General features: G+C 44.7%; 1 protein-coding gene across 4 annotated transcripts in view; it reads right to left on the minus strand.

The window, feature by feature from the left end:
- The window catches only part of SPTAN1 (spectrin alpha, non-erythrocytic 1), a 174,162-nt gene that overhangs the window by 122,363 nt on the left and 27,877 nt on the right, over positions 1-23,922 (minus strand). For all 4 annotated transcript variants that reach the window (XM_030207917.1, XM_030207919.1, XM_030207918.1 and 1 more), the window contains 10 exons: positions 21,237-21,377; positions 20,275-20,421; positions 19,560-19,693; positions 19,244-19,388; positions 17,783-17,937; positions 14,176-14,311; positions 5,205-5,306; positions 4,538-4,675; positions 2,854-2,964; positions 2,510-2,587 (listed from right to left, as the gene is read on the minus strand). In XM_030207917.1, the coding sequence (XP_030063777.1) occupies positions 2,510-2,587; positions 2,854-2,964; positions 4,538-4,675; positions 5,205-5,306; positions 14,176-14,311; positions 17,783-17,937; positions 19,244-19,388; positions 19,560-19,693; positions 20,275-20,421; positions 21,237-21,377 (1,287 nt within the window). The remainder of the gene's footprint in view (positions 1-2,509; positions 2,588-2,853; positions 2,965-4,537; positions 4,676-5,204; positions 5,307-14,175; positions 14,312-17,782; positions 17,938-19,243; positions 19,389-19,559; positions 19,694-20,274; positions 20,422-21,236; positions 21,378-23,922) is intronic.

Raw genomic sequence — 23,922 nt, forward strand, 5'->3', positions numbered from 1 at the left:
ACCCACTGATCCGAAGTAATCTTGGTCCACTCCTCGAAAAAGAGGGAGAGATGACCCCCCTACTGTGGGAACCGACGAGTGGACCAGCGCATCATCATTGTGGAGGACGCCCCTGAACTCCTGGACGTTGCCTGGACACCGCCGTGCGTTTGTCCAAACGAAAGGAGTTCCTCTGCTGGAAATGGGTACGTTGACCAAACCCTGCAGAGCGCCCCGGGCGATACCTGCGAGCTTCGCGAAAACGTGGCCTGAAAGAGGAGGGAAAAGAAGGACTTTTGGAAGGCAGCCTCGGCCTATCCTCAGGCAGCCATTGGGACTTAAGAGTCCCCTAAGGTCCTTAATCTTCTCCAAATCCTCCCCAAATAAATGAAGGCCCCGAAAGGGTAACCTCACCAGCCTTTGTTTAGAGGCCATGTCAGCCGCCCAATGACAGAGCCAAAGAAGGCGGCGGGCAGCAACCGACACCGACATCTGCTTAGCCGAAGCTCTGACCAGATCATAAAGGGCATCCGCCAAAAAAGACAGGGCAGACTCCATACGCAGGCCGACCTCAGCGAGGGAACCTGCTCCATTGGTGGGCTGCTCAACCGCCTGCTGCAACCAGGAAAGGCAGGCCCGGGCTGCATAGGAACGGCAAATAGCCACCCGAAAGGAAAAGCCCGAGATTTCAAATGACGCATATCTTTCAAAGCGACCCCTCCCTCCACCGGGAGAGTAGTCTTTTTAGTCCACTTTAGGTATCCCAAAGAGGACCAACTGACTTTCACTCAGAGGGTAAAGGTGACACATAGCCCTGGCCACCTTCAAGAGACCATCAGGGTCAGACCATTGAGCTGAAATAAGCTCTTGGATGGAAGTATGCACAGGAAAAGCCCGAGAAGGCTTCTTAGTACTAGCCATCCTAGGATTAATAGAAGAGGCAGCGCCCTCATCAGGATCTTCAATACAAAGGGCCTGTAAGGCATCAGAAATGAGAGGTGGCAGCTCGTTGCGGTGGAAAATCCAAACCGCTTTAGGGTCATCCATCTCCAGTGCAAGCAGCCACCCTCGTTTGGATCATCAGTCTGTGATGGCCTGTCAGACCCCTCAGACTCCCCAAAACTAGACCACGGGGAGAACAGGGTGAAGAGTCCCCCTCAGACGGTGTATTCACGCGTCTAAGCTTAGCGTCGGCCAAAAGCTCGGGGGAAGAAATAAAGTCTCCAGCAGACGCTGGGCTATCAAGAACTGGAGGCAACCCAGTCCGAAAGGAATTGTCAGGAGCCTCAGGCAGTGCTCTTTTTAACATAAAAGCCTTATGCATCAGCAGCACAAATTCAGGGGAGAAAAACTCACCCTCTACATCCGCCCCCAGATTGGGGGAAATGGAGGCAATAGAAGGTTTCCTCTAGAAACCTCGAAACGAGGCATCCCCCTGCACTCAGACCCCTCCACAACAGTGAGGGTCGAGTAACACGGTGCCTCCAAGATGGCGCCCGCTGCCAACTCCAGCGGGCGGGAAGAATCACCGCCCGCCATGCTCTTGCCAGCATTAGCATCTAGGCAGCATGTGCTGCAAAGCCCCGCTGCTGATCTGCATTTCCCACAGTGGGAGCAGCGCTTAACCCCTTCAGCAGCCATCAAATACAGAAAACAAAATGGCGCCTTCACACCAAAACTTACCCCACACAGAGCGCTGTCAGCGGGAACCTCCCCAGAGGAGCTGGACACCACTCTCACCTCAGGAGACAGAGCCAAACAAGCTGCGGTCAAGCTGCACCGAACCAGGAGCTCAGGAGAAAGCCTCTTGTTTTTTTTTTTTTTTTTTTAACTGTGAGGAAAGTTAGAGGCAGGCAGCCACAGAGGAACTCCAGGAGGAGGGGGAATGGGGTAAGAGAGGGACAGAGAAAACCAAGAATGCCTTTAAAGTGGGCACCACCAGCCACAACATCCCCTGCTCTACTGGCAAAGCACAGGAGCCACCCCAGGCAGAAATCCAGGAGCTGAGAAGCGACGTCCACACCTGCTGGGAGATAGACTTATACTGAAGGCAGAGGGGGTTGGGCGTCCTGGAACACCATGTGCTTTCAGTGTAGGCGGATACAACCCATCAGTTAATGGATTCATCTGCTCTTGATAACAAGGAATGATCCGCTTCTAAAAGCTTCCAGAATAGTTGCTGGGGAGCGTTCCCAGGCGGGCTCAGTCAAATGATGTCACCTAAGAGTACTACCATCTTGCTTGTCCTTGGAAAACCAGGAGAATCTCCCATGTACAGAAATCCTGAAATGTACTAGGTAACCAGGAGATATCTCTCACAGTAAATAGCTTGGAATATAGTGAGTGATCAGGATACTCATGGTACAAAAGTTCTGAACACACTGAAAAACTAGAATATCTCCCATTGCACAAAAGCCCTGAAATGTACTGAGTAACTGGGAGGATGTTCCACAGCACAGAAACTGGTAAACACTGGGTAAAAGCACCCTGGAATGCATCGAGTGACCGATAGCATCAACTGCCAACTTACCGCATCTCTTCGTGCCGAGACATCTTCCATGGCGTAGTGATTATTCTGAATCAGTTTAGTAGCAAACTCATCCAATGCCTGAAAATATATTAACACTGTAAGCAAAACTCTTAGAAGCAACAAAATGCAAAATGTAAGAGGATTACAGCAACAACTTTACCTTAAGAAATGTAAATGGATGAGGCTCAAGATATGCTTGAAAGGTTTTAAGCATCCCTTTCTAAGACTTCAACCAATCTCCTCCCAAGATCTGTACCTGAAGACATAAGAGTTCACCTCCCACAATCTCTTTCAAGGCCTTTGTACTACCTCACTTTCAGCTTAGAACAAAGACCTCATCTTACAGTGATTTTTTCTTCCTGAGCGCTGAGTGATTTCTCAAAGTCTTCATGCTTCTTCAGCAGAGCTTCCACACTGTCCAGGGAGTCTCCTAGGTCTTCGTTCAGCAGGAATGCCTGCAGCAATATAAATACACCAGTGACAGCCTTCAGGGCTAAGTTTCAAAGGAGTTGTCTATAGGTTAGAGCAGTACGCTAAGAACAAAGAAAACCAGGGTTTATGTCCTGCTGAAGCTCCTTGTGACCCTAGGCAAATCACTTCACCCTCCATTACCTTAGATACAAACCTACCTGTAAGACCTCTAGGGAATGGAAAATGTGTTGCCCTGACCCATCAATGAAAAGGCTAAATTAAAAAACAAACAACTCCCCCCCCCCCCCCCCCCCCCAAAGTAAATACAAGTCCACTAACCAGTACATTTTGAATTAATCCCTTAAGGTTACTCTTACAACCAGGTAGCCCTAGATGTCACTATGACCATGAACTGCAGGGTATATACAGTCATCCACTGTGAAGAGACTGAGGTCTGTAAATTCTTGTGCTTGTCTCTCTATGAATACAGAACGATAGCTACAGGCTCCTGTCTAATCAGAGGAAAAATGCCAATACTCTGCCAGATCAAGGGTCAACAATGAGGGCCAGCAGAACACACACATATAAAACTTGGTGGTATAAGATGCCGATTTCTAATTATGAATCAATGAAGGAGGAATCTGCAATAACCTCCAAATGTGCACAAAGCAAAAAATATATGTAACTATGGTGTTTGACATGCTTTAGAATTAACTGCTTCAAGGCTCATAGTTTTACAGTAAAACGCTTGCAACTTTTCAGCATATATCTGTTTGAGATGTTTATCAAAATATAAGTAAAAGTGATGCAAGTTCCAAAGGCAAAACAGAACTATATAAAAACTTGAGGGAAAAGGAACAGCTGTTAATGCCAGGTTTTTTTTCATTTCTACTAACACCTTAATGCTTATTTTCCTCCATTCCAAACTCCAGGCTGACTTGGATCTACTATATAATTTATATTTCAACAATTTTATTGATGGAACATTTCACAGTACATAGTCAGTATCCATAATATACAGGACAATAAATGTGATATCTTACATAAATTATATAGTAGATCCAATAAATGTAACATAAGTCTATTAAAGAGGGGTTCTAATTCTTCCCTTAGAACACATTAGCAATTTATCTCAGCAATGATAGAAGAAAGATTTTCAAGTATGTTGGAAAACTGCTCATTTTCTAGGGTTACCTTCCTTGGCTGAAATCCATTCCATAACTAGCATCATATGTAACTGGCACCTCCGTTACCAGTTATCTTTCCTTTCCCTCACCTTTCCCCTTCATATTATTAGAATGCTTTTTATAATTTGCTCATATTTTCTGATCTCTTTTGTTCATTGTTCTGATCCAAGGAAGAGGGAGTGTTTGATACCATTTAGTCTTGAAACATATTAAGATAGTTCAATAAAGTACATTTACTTACCTGTAGCATGTATTCTGAGGACGGACCACTTATTTTCACATGCAGGAATGTGGGCGACATCCATGGAGCCCGGAGCGGAAGCGCTGCCCAGCGTACTGTTTCTTTAAAAGCTTGAGGCAGCAATCCCACCTTGCATGCTGCAAGGTACAAATGCAATGCTATAGCCCCACAGATTTGAATTGTACCCACCTCTTGTTTGCTCATCCAATTGTCCACTTGTTCAGTGTCTCTGTAAAAAAGCTGTAGGTCCATGCACTGCTCATATTGCTGTCTGCGCAGATCCCACAGGTCCAACAGAGCTGACTTCTCTTCCGCAAGGATGCTCACCTAAGGAAAAGGGGAACAGTACAAGTGTATTAAATGCACAGCCCTGATGAATGCAAACAGACATTCTGCCCTTTCTATAAACTCTACATAGCTAGCTTGCTTAGGGCTGCCATCACCAGATCAGGTTCTCTCTCCATATGCTCTTGGGACCTCTCCCATGCTTCCCAAGTGGCCTTTGCTCTTCCTCCCCTAAAGTCTTTTTCCCCTTTAGCTTCTGTCATGAAATAAAAAGCAAAACAGAAGTATGGGGGACTCCTTCATGGTTTGGTTTTGTTTGTTTTAATTTAAAGAAGGTTTTTATTGATTCCTCAAACAGAACATGCCTTTGACAATGCACAATACAACTAAAAAAAAAAAAAAAAAAAAAAAAAAATTCACAGCACCAAGGCATTACCTCCAATATTTAAAAGTTAGGAAAAAAAGCTGAAAACCCCAATCCTCCCCAAAATCTTCATGGTTACTCTTTAATCAATAGTGTTAGGTCCCTTGGGGGGGGGGGGGAGGAAGGGGGGAAATAGATGCCTCTTACCTTTTCTCGAACTTCATCAGAAGCATAGTGGCCAGTTGCTAGTAGAGCCTGTCCAGATTCATCCGTGGACTTAAAGCTATCCTCATGGGCATCAATTTCACCCTAATGAAAAATAAATATGCTCATATGCATCTAGATTTCTAAAAATAGAAAGTGTGGCCTAACACAAATTATACACAGGACTACATCTAGCATAATTTTCAAGAGTATCCACATAAATGACTTTGCATTGCAACATTGCTCATACTTTCACCTTTGAAAAAGTACCTTCAGAGATTTGCATCTGCTCTTTCAGCCAACACTTCAAAATAACGCATCCTATGTCACCTATGCAAATTACTGCCCTTCCACATTCTAACAATTCCCTTTAAGGCTGTGCATTTTTAGCTAAAGGTGGATAATTTTCACACAATTTACCCTCTCACTCTTACGCCTCTGTTCCTTGCTTCAACATCCTCATTCAATCTTCAGCTATGCTCCACTGCCCCTACTTACCAGCAAGGCCACTACCTTGATCTTGTCTTCTCCAACTGCTTACTCTAAATTCTCCACCTCAGTTCTTCCCCTCTGACCATCATCTTGATAATACAAACACATATGTATTGCCATACTGGGACAGTTCGAAGGTCCATCAATCCCAGTATCCTGTTTCCAACAGTAGCCAATCCAGGTTACAAGTATCTGGCAGCTCCTAAAACAGTACAATACATTTTTCTGCTGCTTATCCTAGAAATAAGCAGTGGATTTTCCCCAAGTCCATTTTAATAATGGCTTATGGACTTTTCTTTTATGAAGCTAGCCAAACCTTTTTTTAAACCCTGCTAAGCTAACTGCTTTTACTACATTCTCTGGCAATGAATTCAAGAGTTTAATTATACGTTGAGTGAAGAAATATTTTCTCCAATTTGCTTTAAATTTGCTACTTTATAGCTTCATTGCGTGCCTCCTAGTCCTAGTATTTTTGGAAAGAGTAAATAAGCGATGCACATCTACCCGTTCCAATCCATTCATTATTTTATAGACCTCTATCATATCTCCCCTCAGCCATCTTTTCTCCAAGCTGAAGAGCCCCAGCCGCTTTAGCCTTTTCTCATAAGAAAGTCATCCCAGTCCCTTTATCAGTTTTGTCGCCTTTCTCTGTATCTTTTCTAATTCCACTATATCTTTTTTGAGATGCAGTGACCAGAATTGCACACAAAGGCATTATAATGTCCTCATTTTTGTTTTACATTCCTTTCCTAATAATACCTAACATTCTATTTGCTTTCTTAGTTGCCGCCACACACTGAGCAGAGGGTTTCAATGTATCATCAACGATGACGCCTACATTCCTTTCCTGGTCGGTGACTCCTAATGTGGAACCTTGCATTACATAACTATAATTCGGGTTCCTCTTTCCCACATGCATCACTTTGCACTTGCTCACATTAAACGTCACCTGCCATTTGGATGCCCAGTTTCCAAGTCTCATAAGGTCCTCTTGTAATTTAACAACTTTGAATAACTTTGTTGTCAGCAAATTTAAATTACCTCACTAGTTACTCCCATCTCTAGATCATTTATAAAATATGCTAAAAAGCAGCGGTTCCAGTACAGACACCTGAGGAACCCCACTATCTACCCTTCTCCATTGAGAATACTGACCATTTAACTCTATACTCTGTTTTCTTTTTTTGTTTGTTTAGTTTCAACAATTTTTATTGATAACTCGTACAACCGTACAAGCATAATAGAGTAATAAACAGTACAACTTAACATTCACTGAGTGCGAAAAAAATACTACGAAGGAAACCAGTCATCAAATTTTTATAAGATTACAGCAATGTCCCCCCTCCAGCCCCCCCCCCCCCCAAAACCCAAACAACCCCTGGCCAATTCTGAGGTGCATGTGGCACAAGGTCTACAATCACAACAAAACAAAACAGGGGTGTCTCACTATGCCAGCAGATATACATCTGTCAGTGGCGTACCTAGGGTAGTTGACACCCGGGGCCGGTCATTTTTTTAACACCCCCCTCCAAAATCCAGTACTAGGCATACCGAGAATACAAAACACTCAGGACCTATAGAGCAATTCTTGCATACCATAAGCAGTCATTTCTACAAGTCACACAAGGAAAAGGAAAGCATCTTAAACACTACAGTGAGCACTAGAACATCAATTCAGCTATTGTAAAACGAAAACCAGACAAAATAGTACAGATCGCCGATCCTGCACAGTCAATGCCAACTGAAAGCCATGTCTTTTTCACAAACAGATGCACCCTAATCCACTACAGAATAAGCAATCATAAACTTGATATTTAGACAAAATTTAAACTGAACCCCCAAGATGCCAGACTCTGCATACAATGCAACACCACAGAAACAGAAAATGTCCCCTAGAACTGTGCAAAATATAAAGACAGCAGATGTAAATTTGAAAAAACTAATACCAATCACCACTTTACAAATTAACAAATAGAAATAAAACAAATATAGAAAATAAAATAATACCATTTTATTGGACTAATACATTTAGCTTTCAGAGGCCAAAACCTCCTTCCTCAGGTCAATACAGTATAGTGCTGTTACAGTATCCTATCCTGACCTGAGGAAGGGGGTTTTGTTCTCCGAAAATTAGTCAAAATGTATTCAAATTAGTCCAATAAAAAGATTACCTTATTTATATGTTCTATTTATAAACATTTAACACATCTACAATACTACTTTATCCTAAAGAAAAAAAGTAAAAAATATATTTTATTTACAGTTTGTCGTCTCTGGTTTCTGCTTTCCTCATCTTCTTTTCACTGTCTTCCTTCCTTCCATCCACCGTCTGCCCTCTCTCTCTGCCCCTTCAATCCACCGTCTGCCCTCTCTCTCTCTCTGCCCCTTCAATCCACCGTCTGCCCTCTCTCTCCCATCCATCCAGGGTCTGCCCTCCCTCTCGCTCCCCCTGCCATCCAGGGTCTGCCCCCTCTTTTCGGCCCCCCATGTTTCAGCCCCACTATCCCACCAGTCCCCAATTTCAGCCCCAGCCCTTTTCTCCCACCAGTCCCGAGCTTCAGTCCCCAGCCACTTCTCCCTGTTCCCTTTTCAGCCCCCAGTTTCAGCCCATGCCCCTTTTCAGCCCCCAGTTCCAGTACTAGCCCCCTTATCCCACCTACCCTCCTTTTCAGCCCCAGTTCCAGTCCCCTTCATCCACATGCCTTGCATTAGGGCCCCCCCTTTTCAGCCCCATTCTCCCATCTGCCCCAGGAATGGCCCCATTCTCCCTCCTGCCCCCTTCTCAGACCCCCGTTCCAGGACCCTTCTCCCATCTGAGCTCCCCCTCCCAAACCCAGTCCCCTTCTCCCATCTGAGCCCCCCCCAGACCCAGCCCCCCTTCTCCCATCTGAGCCCCCCCTCCCCGACAGTCCTCACCTGCCCACCAGCTCCGTCGACAGACGACCCTTTTCTCCTGCCACCCAGCCTTAAAAAAAAAAAAAAAAAAATTCAGTGAAGCGCCTCATGTCTGCTCTGCTGTAAATGAAGCAAATCGCCTCATCGCGTCAGCCCTTCCCTCACTGTGTCCTGCCCTCGCAGAAATAGGAAGTTACATCAGAGGGCAGGACACAGCGAGGGAAGGGCCGATGCGACAAGGCGATTTGCTTCTTTTACAGCACAGCAGATGTGAAGCGCTTCACAGATTTTTTTTTTTAAGGCTGGGTGCCGGGTGGCAGGAGAAGAGGGTCGTCTGTCGACGGAGCTGGTGGGCAGGTGGGGACTGTGGCGCCAATGAAGCACCCCCCCCCCCACACACACACACACCTGCTGACACCCGGGGTGGACCGCCCCGCCGCCCTTGGTGCGCCACTGACATCTGTTCAAGAAGAACTTAGAAGTAAGCTCCTGGCCCTATGTGGAAGGGACCAAATGTACACATCCCATACTGCAAAAAATAGTATCAAATGCTTGGGACAGCATTTAGCATGCCTTTGTTCCAAAAGCATCAAAACATGAATACAATTTCTACAGGCCCAAAAAGAAGGGACCTCCTCCCCAGCCCAAACACCAAGAATGGTCCGCTTACCCATTGCTCCTGCTTTACAGAGAAATAAAACTTGTGAGCAATTAGGGACAAGAAAGGCTTCATATACTTATCCAGCATCAACCCAGCTGGAGAAAAAGGCAGCTCCTGGCCCAATAACCTCCCAAGATAATTTGAGACTACTTTCCAGAAAATTTTAACTTTCGGACAACTCCAAAATGCATGAAAGAAATTAGGACCTTGTTGACATTTCTGGCAGATCGGGGTCCCCACTGCACCCACTTTAAACATTTATTCTTATCCAGCATCAACCCAGCTGGTGCCTTACATAGGGCGCTCTGCTGAATAGCTAGGGCCACTTCCTCCTCCACTATGGGAACATTGAGTTTTCTTAAATCACCCTCCCCAATGCGAGGTAAATCCAAACTATCCAAATATACATCTCCCTCTAAAGTGGATTCCGGAGTGTGATCATAGAGCTGTTGATAATACTGCTGAAAAACTGCTCCCAATCCATCCGCACAAACACTCCATCCCCTCTATCTACCTGCGATATAGTATGAGATCCCCGATTGTCTCATCAAGTTAGGAGCTTCCCTGATTTATTTCCATGAAGATACAATTGATACTTGAAAAATGTAACCAATTTCATTGACCTCTCATGAAGAAGTTCATTAAGAGAAGTTTGAAGAGCACGAAGGGAGCTTCTTAACTGTGGTGTCAAATGTGCCCAATACTGTATTTGAGTTTTTCTAACCTCAAGATTTCTCTATCCCATGACCTCTTTTTAAAGGAAGTATAAACCAAAATCTCCCCTCTAAGCACTGCTTAACTGCCTTCCAATAGAGTATTGGCTGATGTATGTGGCCCGCATTATGACGTTGATAATCTGCCCATTTGTGCGGTAAGTGTTCGCGAAAGACGGAGTCCCAATATAACTGTGGTGGGAAGCGCCATCGATACTATGTATCTCCTGAGTCCCCAAAATCCAGAGAACACCAAATGGAGGCATGGTCTGATACACCATACGGGCCTATCCCAGCCTCTGCTACAGAGGAGAAAAGCACCACGGAAAGAAGTTAATAATCAATTCTAGATTGGACCTTGACAGATACATGTAATCCCTCTCTAGGGGGTGAAGCGTTCTGCAAACATTTAAGAGATCTAAACAAGCATAGCAACAATGCCCAAGGAGGGAGTCCCACCCTTCCCCTGCAGAACCCCGGGATCTATCCATCGAAGGCTCATGAACCATATTAAAATCACCCCCCTTAATAGGCAGCTCAACTAACCCAGCCACTCTATGAATAATGGTCTTCACCCCACTATGATCATACACATTAGGGCCATATACATTACGAAGTAATAGAGGCTTTTTGTTAATAGAGACCTTAACAAGAATCTGCCCTGTGAATCCCTACAGCTCCCACAGTGCACTCTGACATTCCCACATATTAATCTCCCCTAGGACTACAGCTCCCAGAGTGCACTGGACATTTCCACATATTAATCCCCCCCTAGGAAGGGCTACAGCTTCCAGAGCGCACTGTGACACTCCCACAAAGTAATCCCTCCTAGGAAGGACTACAGCTCCCAGAGCGCACTGTGACACTCCCACACATTTATCCCTCCTAGGAAAGACACCACCATATTTAGAAGTCTTCAGGATATTGACCCTTGCACTCTCTACCCGAGTTTCATCTCCTCATCTACTATGTTATCCAAGTCTGTCAATGAGGTTCTCTTCCTATAACACTATTCTCTCCGTTGCTTTGGACAATGGTTCTACTCATTTCTGATCTTCAGAATCCACTACCTACATTCCTGTGCCCGCTCTGCTAAGTGTCTTTGGCTAAAATCCTACACGTGTATGATCTCCTTCCAGTCTGCTCTTATACTTGCCAAAATTACACCTGACACACTCTTGCCTTCAACCCTCGTCTTGTCTTTGCCACACTGAACCAGCTCCTGAAAGTGCCTCTACTCCACCCCCCCCCCCCCCCAATCCCCACTTCACTTTCTGCCAATAATATGGTTGAGTACACTCGTCACCTTTTCTTCCTTTTCTGAAAATCACTGAAGAGGAAACTGCACACCTTTCCTCCTCCACACACTATCTGTTCCACTGATCCCATTCCCAAACATCTATTCAGCATTTTCTCCCACTGTCATCCCTTCTATGTGTCATTCTCAATCATTCACTTTCCACTGCAGCTCTTCCTGATGCCTTCAAACATGCTTTGATTAAACCATTCCTCAAAAAACCTTCACTGGACACTGCTTGCCCTTCCAACTATCGCCCCAGCTCCCTCTTCTCTTTCTTACCCAAGCTAACGTTGCTCACTGTCATTAGCTCTCGCTCAGGCTATTCTTGATCCACTATAACCTGGCTTTCACCCTCTACATTCAACAGAAACAGCTCTTGCTAAAATTTCCAGTGACCTGTTCATGGCCAGATCCAAGAGCCTCTACTCAATCCTCATTCTTCTCGACCTATCTACTGCTGCTGACACTGTTAATCACCACTTACACCTCGATATGCTATCCTCGCTTGGATTTTGGGACTCTATTCTGTCCTGGTTTTCTTATTCTCTCCCATCACACTAAGTGTATGCTCCAGTGGATCCTCCTCCACTGCTATCCCTCTTTGTTGGTATACCTCAGGTCTGTCTTGGGACCTTTTCTTTTCTCTATACTTATTCCCTTGGTGCTCTGACCTCCTCCCATGGTTTTCAATATCACTTATGCTCCCTGATCTACTACTCCACTCCTGAAATTTCAGCAGGAATCCAGGCCCAAGTCTCAGCCTGCTTGTCAAACATTGCTGCCTGGATGTCACCACTCTCTGAAATGGAACATGGCCAAGATTGATCTTTCCCCTAAACCCACCTCTCCTCTTCCCTTATTCTCTAATTCTGTGAATAACTCATCCTCCTTGTCTCATCAGCTCATAATCTTGGTGTCATCTTTGACTCCCTTCTCTTTCTCTGCACATATCCAATAGACAAATAAGACCTGTCACTTCTCTATCACCACCTACATTCATCCTTTCCTTTCTAAACACTACCAAAATCCTTATCCACACCATCACCTCACACAGTTTTACTGCAACTTGCTTCCCACAGGTCTCCCACTAAGCCACCTCTCCCCCTCAATCTGTTCTAAATTTTGCTACACACTTACCTTCCATCAGTGTCGCTACACTCACATTAGCCCTCTCCTCGAGTCACTTCACTGTCTCCCTACGCATTTCCATATACAATTAAAAATCATCACTGACTCAAGATGTGCACTCATTCTGCAGCTCCTCGGTATCTCTCCACTCCTATATCCCTACACCCTGCCTCAGGAACTCTAGTCATCAGAGAATTCTTATCTGTACCCTTCTCCTCCACTACCATCTCTGGACTCTGCTCCTTTTATTTTGCTGCATTTTATGCCTGGAATAGACTTCTTGAGTCAGTATGCCAAGCTCCGTCTCTGGCCATATTCAAATCTAGGTTAAAAGATCACCTTTTTGAGGCTGCTTTTAACTCTTTATCCCTATTCATCTGTACAATCATTCCCACAATAACTCCCTAATCCCTTCAAAGTTTCCCAAGTCAGTCCTGGAGTACCCCCTTGCCAGTCAGGTTTTCAGGCTATCCACAAAGAATATGCATGAAATTGATTTGCATACACAACCTCCATTATATGCACATCTTTCAAGCATATTCATTGTGGATAGCTCGAAAACCTGACTAGCAAGGGGGTACTCCAGGACCAACTTGGGAAACACTGCCTTATTTGTCCTGTTTGTCTGTCTTGAACATAACAGTAGCCATACTGAGTCAGACCAATGGTCCATCTAGTCCTGTTTTCCAAACAGTGGCCAAGCCAGGTCACAAGTATGTGGCAGAAACCCAAATCGTGGCAACACTGCATACTACCAGGACAAGCAGTTGCTTCTCACGTCTGTCTCAACAGCAAACTATGGACCTTTCCCCCAGGAATTTGTCCAATCCTTTTTTTAAACCCAGATACGCTAACTGTGTTACCACCTCCTCCAGCAAAGAGTTCCAACAATTTGTTGAGTGAAAAAATATTTCCTCCTATTTGTTTTAAAAGTATTTCCATGTAACTTCCTCGAGTGTCCCCGATTTATTTCTACTGGTTCTACACCACTCAGGACTTTACAGACCTCAATCGTATGTCTCCTGATCAATCTCTTTTCCAAGCTGAAGAGCCCTAACCTCTTTAACCTCATATGAGAGTTATATCTCCTTTATTATTTCAGTCACTCTTCTTTGAACCTTTCCTAATTCTGCTATATCTTTTTTGAGATTCCAGAACTGAATGCAATACTCAAGGTGTTGACACACCATGGAGCGATACAAAGGCATTATATTTTCAGTCTTATTCACCATCCCTTTCCTAATAATTCCTAGCATCCTGTTTACTTTTTTGGCCTCCACCGCACACTGAGCAGAAGATTTCAGTGTATTATCTACGACGACACCCAGATCTTTTTCTTGAGAACTAACCCTCAAGGTGGACCCTAGCATCAGGTAACTGTGGCTCAGATTATTCTTTCCAATGTGCAATGCAATTCGGATTATTCTTTCCAATGTGCATCACCTTGCACGGTAAGCTCCGTCAAGCAGGAATGGTCTCATATGTGTTTTGTGTACAGTGCTGTGTATGTCCAGTAGTGCTACATAAGTAAGGGAGCTCACAAATAATGCCCTACTAATGTACATGTTCAACGGACATATTAATGTACCAGTCATCTTAGGAAACCACTACAAACTGTACAAACTGAACCCTACAATTCTGGTACCCAGTGGGCAGGAAAGACAATATTGGCAGGATATTCCCAGTGCACAAACAGGTTTCTTCATTTATACAGCAAGTGAAAATGGGTTTAACAAAGGCTGCATACAACTGGGCCAAGGTTTGAAGATTTCTCCTCTTTATTACCTTATGCTCTTGGTGTCTATCAAGCAAGGCTTCTGCTCCTGCCACATCATTTGCAAGTTCATCTGCATTAATTAGGGCCTTCATTTCAGTCACCCAGCTTGTAAGATCACGAAAATCAGCCAGGAAGCGTTGCAGTCTGAGACGGAAAAACATAACAGACAGTAGCATACAATGACCATGAGCTCATCCAGTCTGTCTAGGAGATTCTTCTACTTTTGAGTAAATGAACACTCAAATTCCAATATACAACAACTAAAGATACAAGAACAATTTACTTGGCATGCTACTCGGAGACAGAAACAAGCAGTGAGTGGGGAGAAGGTAGTCCATTTATTTGGCTGGTGGGGCTTGGCATCCCTGCCAGTCAAGGTATGCCTAGCATGGCCAATGGGGGGGGGAGGAGGGAGAGGAATGTGTTGCCCCCTCCCCAGTCCACATCGGGGCACCCCCAAATTGCAGGGCTGGCTATGCCCAGAGACATAGCCTGTTAAATATTTCCCAGCACACCACTGGGAGGAACCCAGGAGTGGAGAGTTAAAGTACGTGGGGAAAGACAGGAAGACGGCAAAAGAAGGTTATGGGGAGCAGTGAAAAAAGAATCCATGCATGCAAGGAGATCTGACCTGGGGAAGACTTAGTATGTGGCAAGCAAAGGAGAAAACAAGCAGCTGTGCTGGAGGCAATAAGCAAGAGAAACTGAAAACAAAAATGATGTGCGCATGATAGTTTGCAGATCCCGGGTTTCAGACAACCAAAGTTTTTGGACCTCCATTCAAAACATTTGAGTAGCCCTGGTACACACCATTGTCACTTAAAGCCTTAGCGCTACCCCTAGCACCCACTTGGGGTTACCCTGTGGTCACCTGGACATATGTCCCTACACTGGCATGCACTCCACCCACCTGTGGGGTCCCGCTTGCCTCTGGACAAGTTCTCCCACCCACAAGTTATTTCCTCAGTGGTTTCTAGGGGCACTGGGGCCACAATCCTAGGGGGGGGGGGGGGGTCCCCACAATTCCTAGAAAACACCCACAGACAGAGAACACAAACTACTAGGATTCTTAGTCAGTCCAGTACAAAAGTTAAACTAATAGGTTTAATATCAAACATGTAGAACAGTAAACGTTTAAACAGCAAACAGGAACAGGTAAAACAAGGATTTGGCGTTAAATCTAGCTGAACATCTAAGTAGTACCTAGGGAGGTTAGGGAAAAAAGAACTGCTCACAGTAATTGAACAGCACAGAGGATGTCCCTGTTTTTCTTACCTGCCTGAACTGACCACAACCACAGTTTCTCTCAACATACCCCCCTCCAAGGTTGTTTTCAGCTTGCCCCCCCCCCCCACCACCCCTAGAATCGGGACGTGCGAGGACGTCCAAATCAAAACTTTTTGGACGTCCCTCCCTCCAGGTCTCTCTCAGCCAATCCCAGTGCATTTAAGATGTCCCGATCTTGTGTGTGTGTGTGGGGGTGGGGGGGGGGGGGGCACAAGCTGAAAACAACCTTGAAGGGGACTGTTGAGAGAACTGTGGTTGTGGTCAGTTTAAGGAGGTAAGAAAAACAGGGACATCCTTTTTTTTTTTTTTTTTCTTCAGAGAAGTCCTTCCTAATTGCAGGTAAGAAAAACACGTCCAAGAAGGACGCCCATCACAAAAGCTGCAGGAAGATGTCCAGCTCGTGTTAGACATTCCTGACGAGCACTTGGATGTGGCTAGCCAGTGAAGGACGTCCATAAAGGACGTCCCTGACGAACACTTGGACGTTCCCCCCCCCCCCCCCCCCCGATTTTTTGTTACATTTATAGAAGTTTTTAGAGACTGCGCAGCCCCAACGAGAGGTACAGACCTCCCGTTAGATTTTCCACGGTTAGGCAATCGGAAAACGGTAGTGCATCTCATTACAATACGATTTATACACATTGGGGTACTAATTTGCTCATCTGCATTCCGTTTTCGTTAGCTGCTACTGTGATTGGAAAATGGCTTGAAGAAGCATTTAGTGCATGTCACGGTTTACTAGTTACTCGTTAATGGCTCATTAAGTTTAGTGCATCTGGCCCTAAGTATGTTTGACCAATGACACTACAGGTTACTTTTCTCTTTTGGAGAATTTAGCTAAAAAGAAAAACAGACCTCTGTTACAGCTACAATGAAGAGGTCAAACACCACCTGCTGGCCAATCAACAGAAATACACTGAAGGGAAAAAGTGCCATAAGGCAGCAATACAAATCACAAAGCATGGAAGCCTCCTGTTTTGCCACAACTGTACCATATTGCATAGCATGGGTAATGTATTCAATGTGCCACCTTTCTGTGGTACAACCAAAGTGACTTACATAATAGACAACAGGGAGTGGGAGGAGCTATATGGGGAAGGGGAGCACTAGAACATGGCCAGAGAACTTTCTAAGTTGTTTTAGGCTCAGGTAGGGAAAACACAAACTGGCACCAATGGGGATGACACCATGTGTGGCCTATTTTACTTATCCAACAAGAAAGCAAGAGTCTGGAATAAGGGGGCATTTCATTTAGCTTGGCAGTCCTGGTGCTCCTTTGGGTTTCCTGTTTAACTGCAAACAGATGGACTATGGTATTGGCTTAATCTGAGAATATCAAAGGCTCTTTCCTCATTTTGGCCCTCAAAATGTATCCAATCCTTTGCAGCGATAGCCTTTTGCTATGGAACACAGATCCCTCTGGATCCCAGCACATGTGCACCAAGTCTGGCTAGTACAAATTGCTGTTAAATGACTGTCAAGTTTCCCACAAATCTAGTCTCAACAATATTATCAATCCCGAACAACCTGAGGAGCAGAAGCAGGGTTTAAATACAAGCTTGATCTTCACACATGGAGTCAGAGTAGGAGATTAACACTGCTGTTAAGTGCTTGGATTGATTTCAGATTAGAGGCTGACCGAAACCAACAGGTCCAGCTCTGGCCAAAGGCAAAATCCGCAGCTCGGTTTTGGCTGGAACTGGAACCGTAACTGAAACTGTGGCCCAACCCTCACCTCTGCTGCAAGCTAGCCCCCCCCCCCCCCCCAAACACACAGTAGGACCTCCCTGGGCCAACGGTGTCTTCAGGGCAGGAGTATCCCAAAATTGCTCCTGCCTCCATCCACTGCGCTTAAAAAAAAAAAAAAAAAAAAAAGAAGGACAGCCACAACTTCAGCAGCAGCCTTGCAAGACTACTGCAGGAGGTCATAGCCACCATTTTGGAACTGGGAATGGCTTGAGCAAGTCGACTGTTCAGATCATTCCCAATTCCAAAATGGCAGCCTCATGAGACTGCCGCGGGATGTCGTGGCTGCCATTTTTTCCAGTGTGAAGGAAATGGGCAGTAGCAAATCGGGATGTTCCTGCCCTGAAGACACCACTACACCACCAGTGCCTTTGAGGAGGGCCTACCGGGGGGGGGGGGGGGGGGGGGGGGGGGAGCGCAGTGGTAAGCAGGGCTACAGTTTCAGATTTCTGCATTAGACAGGCATTTTTGGCAGAAACGAGAACCTGGATTTCAGGTTGGTTTTGGTGCCAAATCCAAAACAAATTTGGTTGGCCTATATTTTAAACTTTACTTATGTCCCCTAGAGCCCCTCCCCCTCACCTATAGGAGTCATTCAGGCGAGCGTGGCGCTCTGCTGCCAAACTGCGAATCTGTTCCCAGTTTGTGATCAGTTCCTCCCGCTTAACTTGGATTTGAGAGGCACTGAGGGGATGGGACTGCTGCAGACGGTCAGATTCTGTGCACAGCGCTGTCACCTGTAAAACATCACAAGAATCATGGTACACCCCAACAAGCATCCTGACATGACAGAACAGCAACACAGATGGCAGATAAAAATCAACCAACCCATCCAGGCTGCCCAGTTATCCCTCTCCATATTGCTATGGATATACAATATCCATACAACAGTTTCACAATTGACAACAATCTGAAAATTCTAGGTATAATTATAGACAAACATTTAACATTTGATACTCAAGTTTCCTCAGAAACCACAAAATCTTTCAGGTCTCTATGGAAACTAAAAAAGGATCAGACCCCATTTCTCATCAGAAACATTCGGACTATTGGTACAATCATTAACATTATCCTAATCGATTATGGTAATGCCATATATGCTGGCTGTAAAGAGTACTGCTGAAAAAACTCTAAACAGCTCAAAACACTGCAGCCAGGTTTATACACAAAAATCTCATTTTGAAAGTGCCTCCCCTTTATCAAATTACACTGGCTTCCCATCAAAGCAAGAATCACCTTCAAATTATGTACCTTCATCTTTCAAATATTAAATGGCACAGCTCCAGACTATATGGTACCATTAATACACGTACCTCAAAGAAACACTAAATATGAGGCAAGAAACTCTCTCAGACTACATCTCCCAAATTGCAAAAACGTGATCTACAAAACTGTCCACTCTGCAGACTTCACTTACCTAGGAACCAAATGATGGAACTCCTTACCACCCAAAATAAGGAATATACAGGAATATACTAGATTCTGCAAAATTCTCAAATCATTCCCATTCAAACAAACCCTCACAAAGAACAACCACATCTCAAACGATTATTACATGAATTTGTTTTTACTCTATTTACCATTAACGTTCTCTTTGCTTCATGTACAATTTCTGATTCATAGTAGATTTTCTAAATGTTAAACATCTATAGCTATCCCAGTATGTTTATGATACTGTATTGTAAAATTGGATTCCTACAAAGTGCTTTCTTATGCATTATTCTTTGTTATGTATCCTATACTGTTTATTGTAAGCCACACTGAACACAAACTTGTTTGGGATAATGTGGGATATAAATGCCACAAATAAATAAATAAAATATCCCAGCAGCCAGCCAAGCAAGCTTAACTATTTGTAGAATATTTAAAACATTTTATAGTGCCTCCTCAGTATAGCTTTTATTCAATAAAATGGATAGTAACACAGTAGATGACAGCAAACAAAGACCAAAGTGGCCCATCTAATCTTCCCAGTAAGGTGGTTAGGGTTCTAAGTGCTACTCGATGCAGGTCATCCCCCATATTCATTCAATCTCAAATTACCTTATCCTCCAGTGCAGCAAGGTCTCTCTCCAGCCCTTCATGTTTACGCAGCAAAGCTTGCACACTGGCCAAATCTCTGCCAAAGTCATCTGAAGCCATCAACTGCTCCTTCTCTTTAATCCAGCTGATTGTCTCATCCACATCCCTTACAAAAATAAATCCACAAACTTTAGCAGGTTTTTTTTTTCTAACATTTGTCTAGCTGTACAGCACTGTATACAGTAGCACTACAGAACTGAGGACTTCTGCTATTGCAGCATATTTGCCTATATCACTACACAACAGGCAGAGAATTAAACCATTAGGGTATCCGTACCTGTTAAAGCGCTGAACCTCAGCTGCACCAAACAACTTGCCCTGTCGCTGGAGAGCCAGTCCCTTCAGGCGCTGCCAGCAGGTATTCACCTCATCCTGTTTTACTTTTATCAGCTCCACTTCTGGGTGTTCCTCCTGTACACAAAAAAGGAACAACTTTTTACAAGAATACAGGTGCACCAAGAGAGACCCCAATTCAGATCCCTGAAGGGATAAAAGAGGAGGCCTGTCAATGCTCTTACTCACCCTAACTGTGGATGCAATAAAGGCAAAATATGCTTTTATTGGGGGGGATAAGAATTAATTTTAAGAACTGTCAAATGCATAGTTTATATTTTACTGTACTCCTCCATGGAGTGGGTGAAGTGGGTAATCAAACATTTAAGCCATAAATAAAATTACATCCCCCAAAATGGTATGTGTGGAGCAGAGGTGTGTGGGGTGGGGGGGGATTCAACACTCCCAGCACATTTTGTGCTTATAAAAGAGTCTTTTTTTTTTTTTTTGCATCTGCAGTAGTAACAACATACTGCTCAAACAATTTTAGTACAATAACTGGTCTGTGTGCTATTTTTATCTTCCTGTTCTAAAATATTCAGCCAATTTGTAAAGAGCTAAAAACAAGAAAGAGAATAAGAGAAATGGATGAGTGAAGGCAAAATTCCTTTTGGGCATTTACTACATTCTAGTATACTGTTCTCATAACCAACTTTTACCTGCACCAGTTTCCCAGCAAACTGATTGACTTCATTAACTCTCTCTTCATGAGCTGCCAAGTCAGTCTGAAACTCTTCAAACCTCTTCTGCAGAACTTCAACATGCTCCAGGTCCTGGCCAAGTTCTTCTGATGTCACTATTGCCTCCTGTAGGGTTTAGCAAGAATCTTAACAGTCATGCCAGTATAGCGCCACAGGCCCCATGCAACCAGCAGCCCCTCTCCTGCATGCATTTCCATAGCACTAGCCTTCTTTCAACTTGCTCAGAAATATTTTACTTTGTATCCATAAGATGACCCATTGGTCCCATATGACGTGGCATTTTGGGGGCAGAACGAACCCCACTTATTCCTGCCCAGTGTCACTACTCCACCGCAATGGCTGCTTGAGACTTCCAGTTGCAGCCTCACAAGCCTGTCGCAGGAAGTCCCGGAAGCCATTTTGTGATTAAAAACAGCACAGACGGAAGCAGATCTCCTGCCTGTGCTAGTTCCAATCACAAAATGGCTGCTGGAACCTGTGCGGCAGGCTCACGAGGCTGCTGCAGGAAGTCTTAGCAGCCATTCCAATGAAGCAGTGGCACAGAGCAGGAACGAGTGGTGTTCATTCCTGCCCTCAAAAACACCACTAGACCACAAGGCCTACCCTAAGGTAGGCCCGGGGAGGACCTAGAGGCGGGATAGGGGCAGGAATCAGCTCGGGAGGGGGACTTTTAGCTTGAGGGCAGGGGGGGTTCATTTACTATTTCAGTTTCTGCCAAAACCAAGTGGCCTATTTCAGTCACAGATTCAGTTCTGGCAGAAACTAAAGATCCTAGGTTTTGTCAGGCTCTACACAAGTCCCACCTTGTTCTACATATTTGAGCTACAAACACTGTCTCACTGAAAGTCTTATAATCAATGTTGAAGTTAATGATCCACAGGAAACTAATCAGAATGCATTGTAAGTTACAAACTTAATACCTTGTCATTGATCCAGTCCAGTACATCCTCACACTCTCTCAAGTACTGCACCAGCTTCTGTGCTTGCAGCAGCTTGACTCCCTTCTCCCGCATCTTCTGCAACAGTAGATCCCAAAGCCGATGCAACTCCAGCAGGCGGCTCTGAAGGAGAGAGCCAAATGCTGAATTAACACCACTCTACAGCAGCTGTCAGTACTACAGAAAAATAAAAAAATTCCTATCAAGATCCTGTCCCTTCAACACTGCTTCTGGGGATTGAATGCAGGTGTGAACCTCACAAAAGGCAACATTTGAATCCATGAACTATAAAAGCAGGTAATTAAATTTAAGGCATAAGTAAAATTGTATCTCCTACAGCCCTAGGAATCCCTCAATAACCAAAATACCTAAATAAAGGGTCCACAATTATTTTTTTCTTTCAGACTACTGGCAGTGAAAATTTTAGCGATCAGCTCCTCCCCAACAATATACCAAATGACAAATTTCTATAGAACTTTTCTCAGAATGGGATAAAATGATTTACAAGCCAGACGATGTGCATCTCAAAACATTTGACAATGCAAATTTCAGCAGTAATAAAGACCAAAAACAGATGTACACAAAGAAAGTCCTGTTGAAACTTGCAGTCAAAATGCATACTTCCATTATGTAGCTTCCCATTATTCCAGAAAATGTGGGAAACAGCTGTGTCTATTAGCCAGCAGGTGGAGACAGAAAATACTGAGGACCTGGACTGGATGCCAAGATATGTCTCTGCTCAGCTTTCAGTTCTCTATCTCCAGATGGATGGACACATTTTTCAGCCTCTGGTTCTGAGTGATTTGATCCTGGTCTTTGGTCAACTGGTCTCCAGTTGAGATTTGCGGGTGGCTTGAGTTTGCATAGTCGTAGCTGATGTCTTCAAATTCCCATCTCTGGTACCCTGTGAATTTATTTTTTCCATCCCTTCACCTCTCCCCCTTTTCCTGTGCAGCTCCCTTTTCCAACACAACCACCTTCAAAAAAGGAGAAGGAAAAAGGTTTGCTGGAAAGCATGGGACAAAGCATCAGTCCTGAGCCACTCTCCTGTGGTTAAGACTTTGAGCTTTCGGGGGAGCAGTTGGCAGTGGTAAGTCCAACTAAACTGACTAGGAATTCCTTGAAGGGCTGCAAGTTCTACTTGGTGCAGGGGAAGAATCCAGACTCTCCACTTGGGACACAGTGCTGCACTTGTGATAGTCGGGGTGAATAGCGACTCCCGCAAAGGCAGTTAAGCAGTGTTCCCGCTGTGGGACCCACCAGTCGGCATCGGGACATAGTACTTGCAAGCCAGGAATCTCACGGGATGAAGAGAAAATGGTCAGCGGCAGCACATCTTTGGATTTGGCACAGCATCCAAACACGCCAAGGTCTTTGGACTCTCCAGCAGGGCTGGCGCACAGTTTGATGCAGGAGCACACAGGAACAAACACAATTTTGTCAAGTCGACTGGCAGTGAGGTTGCTTCAGGATCTTTGTTTTCTCCGGAGTTTATATTGCTCTTATACCAGGTCTATTTACTGAAGCAGGGACAGTCAGTTGCTGCAAGGTGCTTCAGTTTCACACCTCACTGCACCTTTGGCTTTTAAGAGATCTCATTTAGACCTCCAGGATTGGACAGATGAGGCTGTCTCTGCTTCTCCCTCATCTAACATGGCCTCAATCTACTCAAAGAAGCCATCGTTGAAGGAGACAGAGGAGGGAGATATCCGAAAGTACTGAAGTTGTTTCATAAAGAGGATCCCGGTATTCTTATTTCTGGGGCACTGGAAGCATTTTCAATTGAGAAGCCTACTGCTTCAATGTCAGGAGTTCCATCTCAGTCAATCATGAGGGGGCTTAAAGGTCCTTCTAAGGCTTTCCTGATAAAACCAGACATTCAGGACCTGATTACAGCAGAATGGTTCTCACCAGACACGGGACAGGGTGGGAAGAGCCATGGCTCACCTGTACCCAGTCAATTCCAGAGGAGAAAGATAAATTGCAGCCTTGGTTACAGCAGTGACCAAGACGACCACCTTGCCAGTGGAAGAGGGCATTGCCCTAAAAGACCTACAGAACAGGAAGCTATAAGGATCACTGAATCAAGCCTCTGAAGTAGCCTCTTTGGGACTGTAAGCAACAGCATGCAGTTCACGGCAAGAACATGCATTAAGTGGCATCAGCAGTTGGCAACACAAGATGGGCACCATAATGCCCAGCTGGAAGCAGGGTTGGACTACTTGGCGGATGCTATTATGATGTGTTACGTGTTACAGTCTGTAGTACGTCTTTGGCTGTCATAGCACGTTGGCAACTGAGGCATTGGGCAGCAGATGCAGTGTCAAAGTCATGTCTAGTTAAACTGTACTTACTACTACTTATTTCTATAGCGCTACTAGACATACACAGCGTTATACATTTGAAAATGAAGAGACGGCCCCTGCTAGAAAGAGCTTACAATACAGTTGCCGAGGTTAAACCAAAATCTCTGGTCGTCCATCTTCAGGAGACTCTCAATCACAATTTCAAGACAGCACATGGTACTGCCCTGGTCATCAGTAATACAGTCAAAAATCCTGCTTTCAGGCACATCAATCTTGCTTTTGTGCAGACAGGAAGGCCTCCTCTCAGTCAGAGCGCCCAATGCCTCCAGAGTTTCACAATGATGCGAAGCAGATCCACTCCA

This window comes from Microcaecilia unicolor, chromosome 6, assembly GCF_901765095.1.
Source record: "Microcaecilia unicolor chromosome 6, aMicUni1.1, whole genome shotgun sequence".
Taxonomy (NCBI): domain Eukaryota; kingdom Metazoa; phylum Chordata; class Amphibia; order Gymnophiona; family Siphonopidae; genus Microcaecilia; species Microcaecilia unicolor.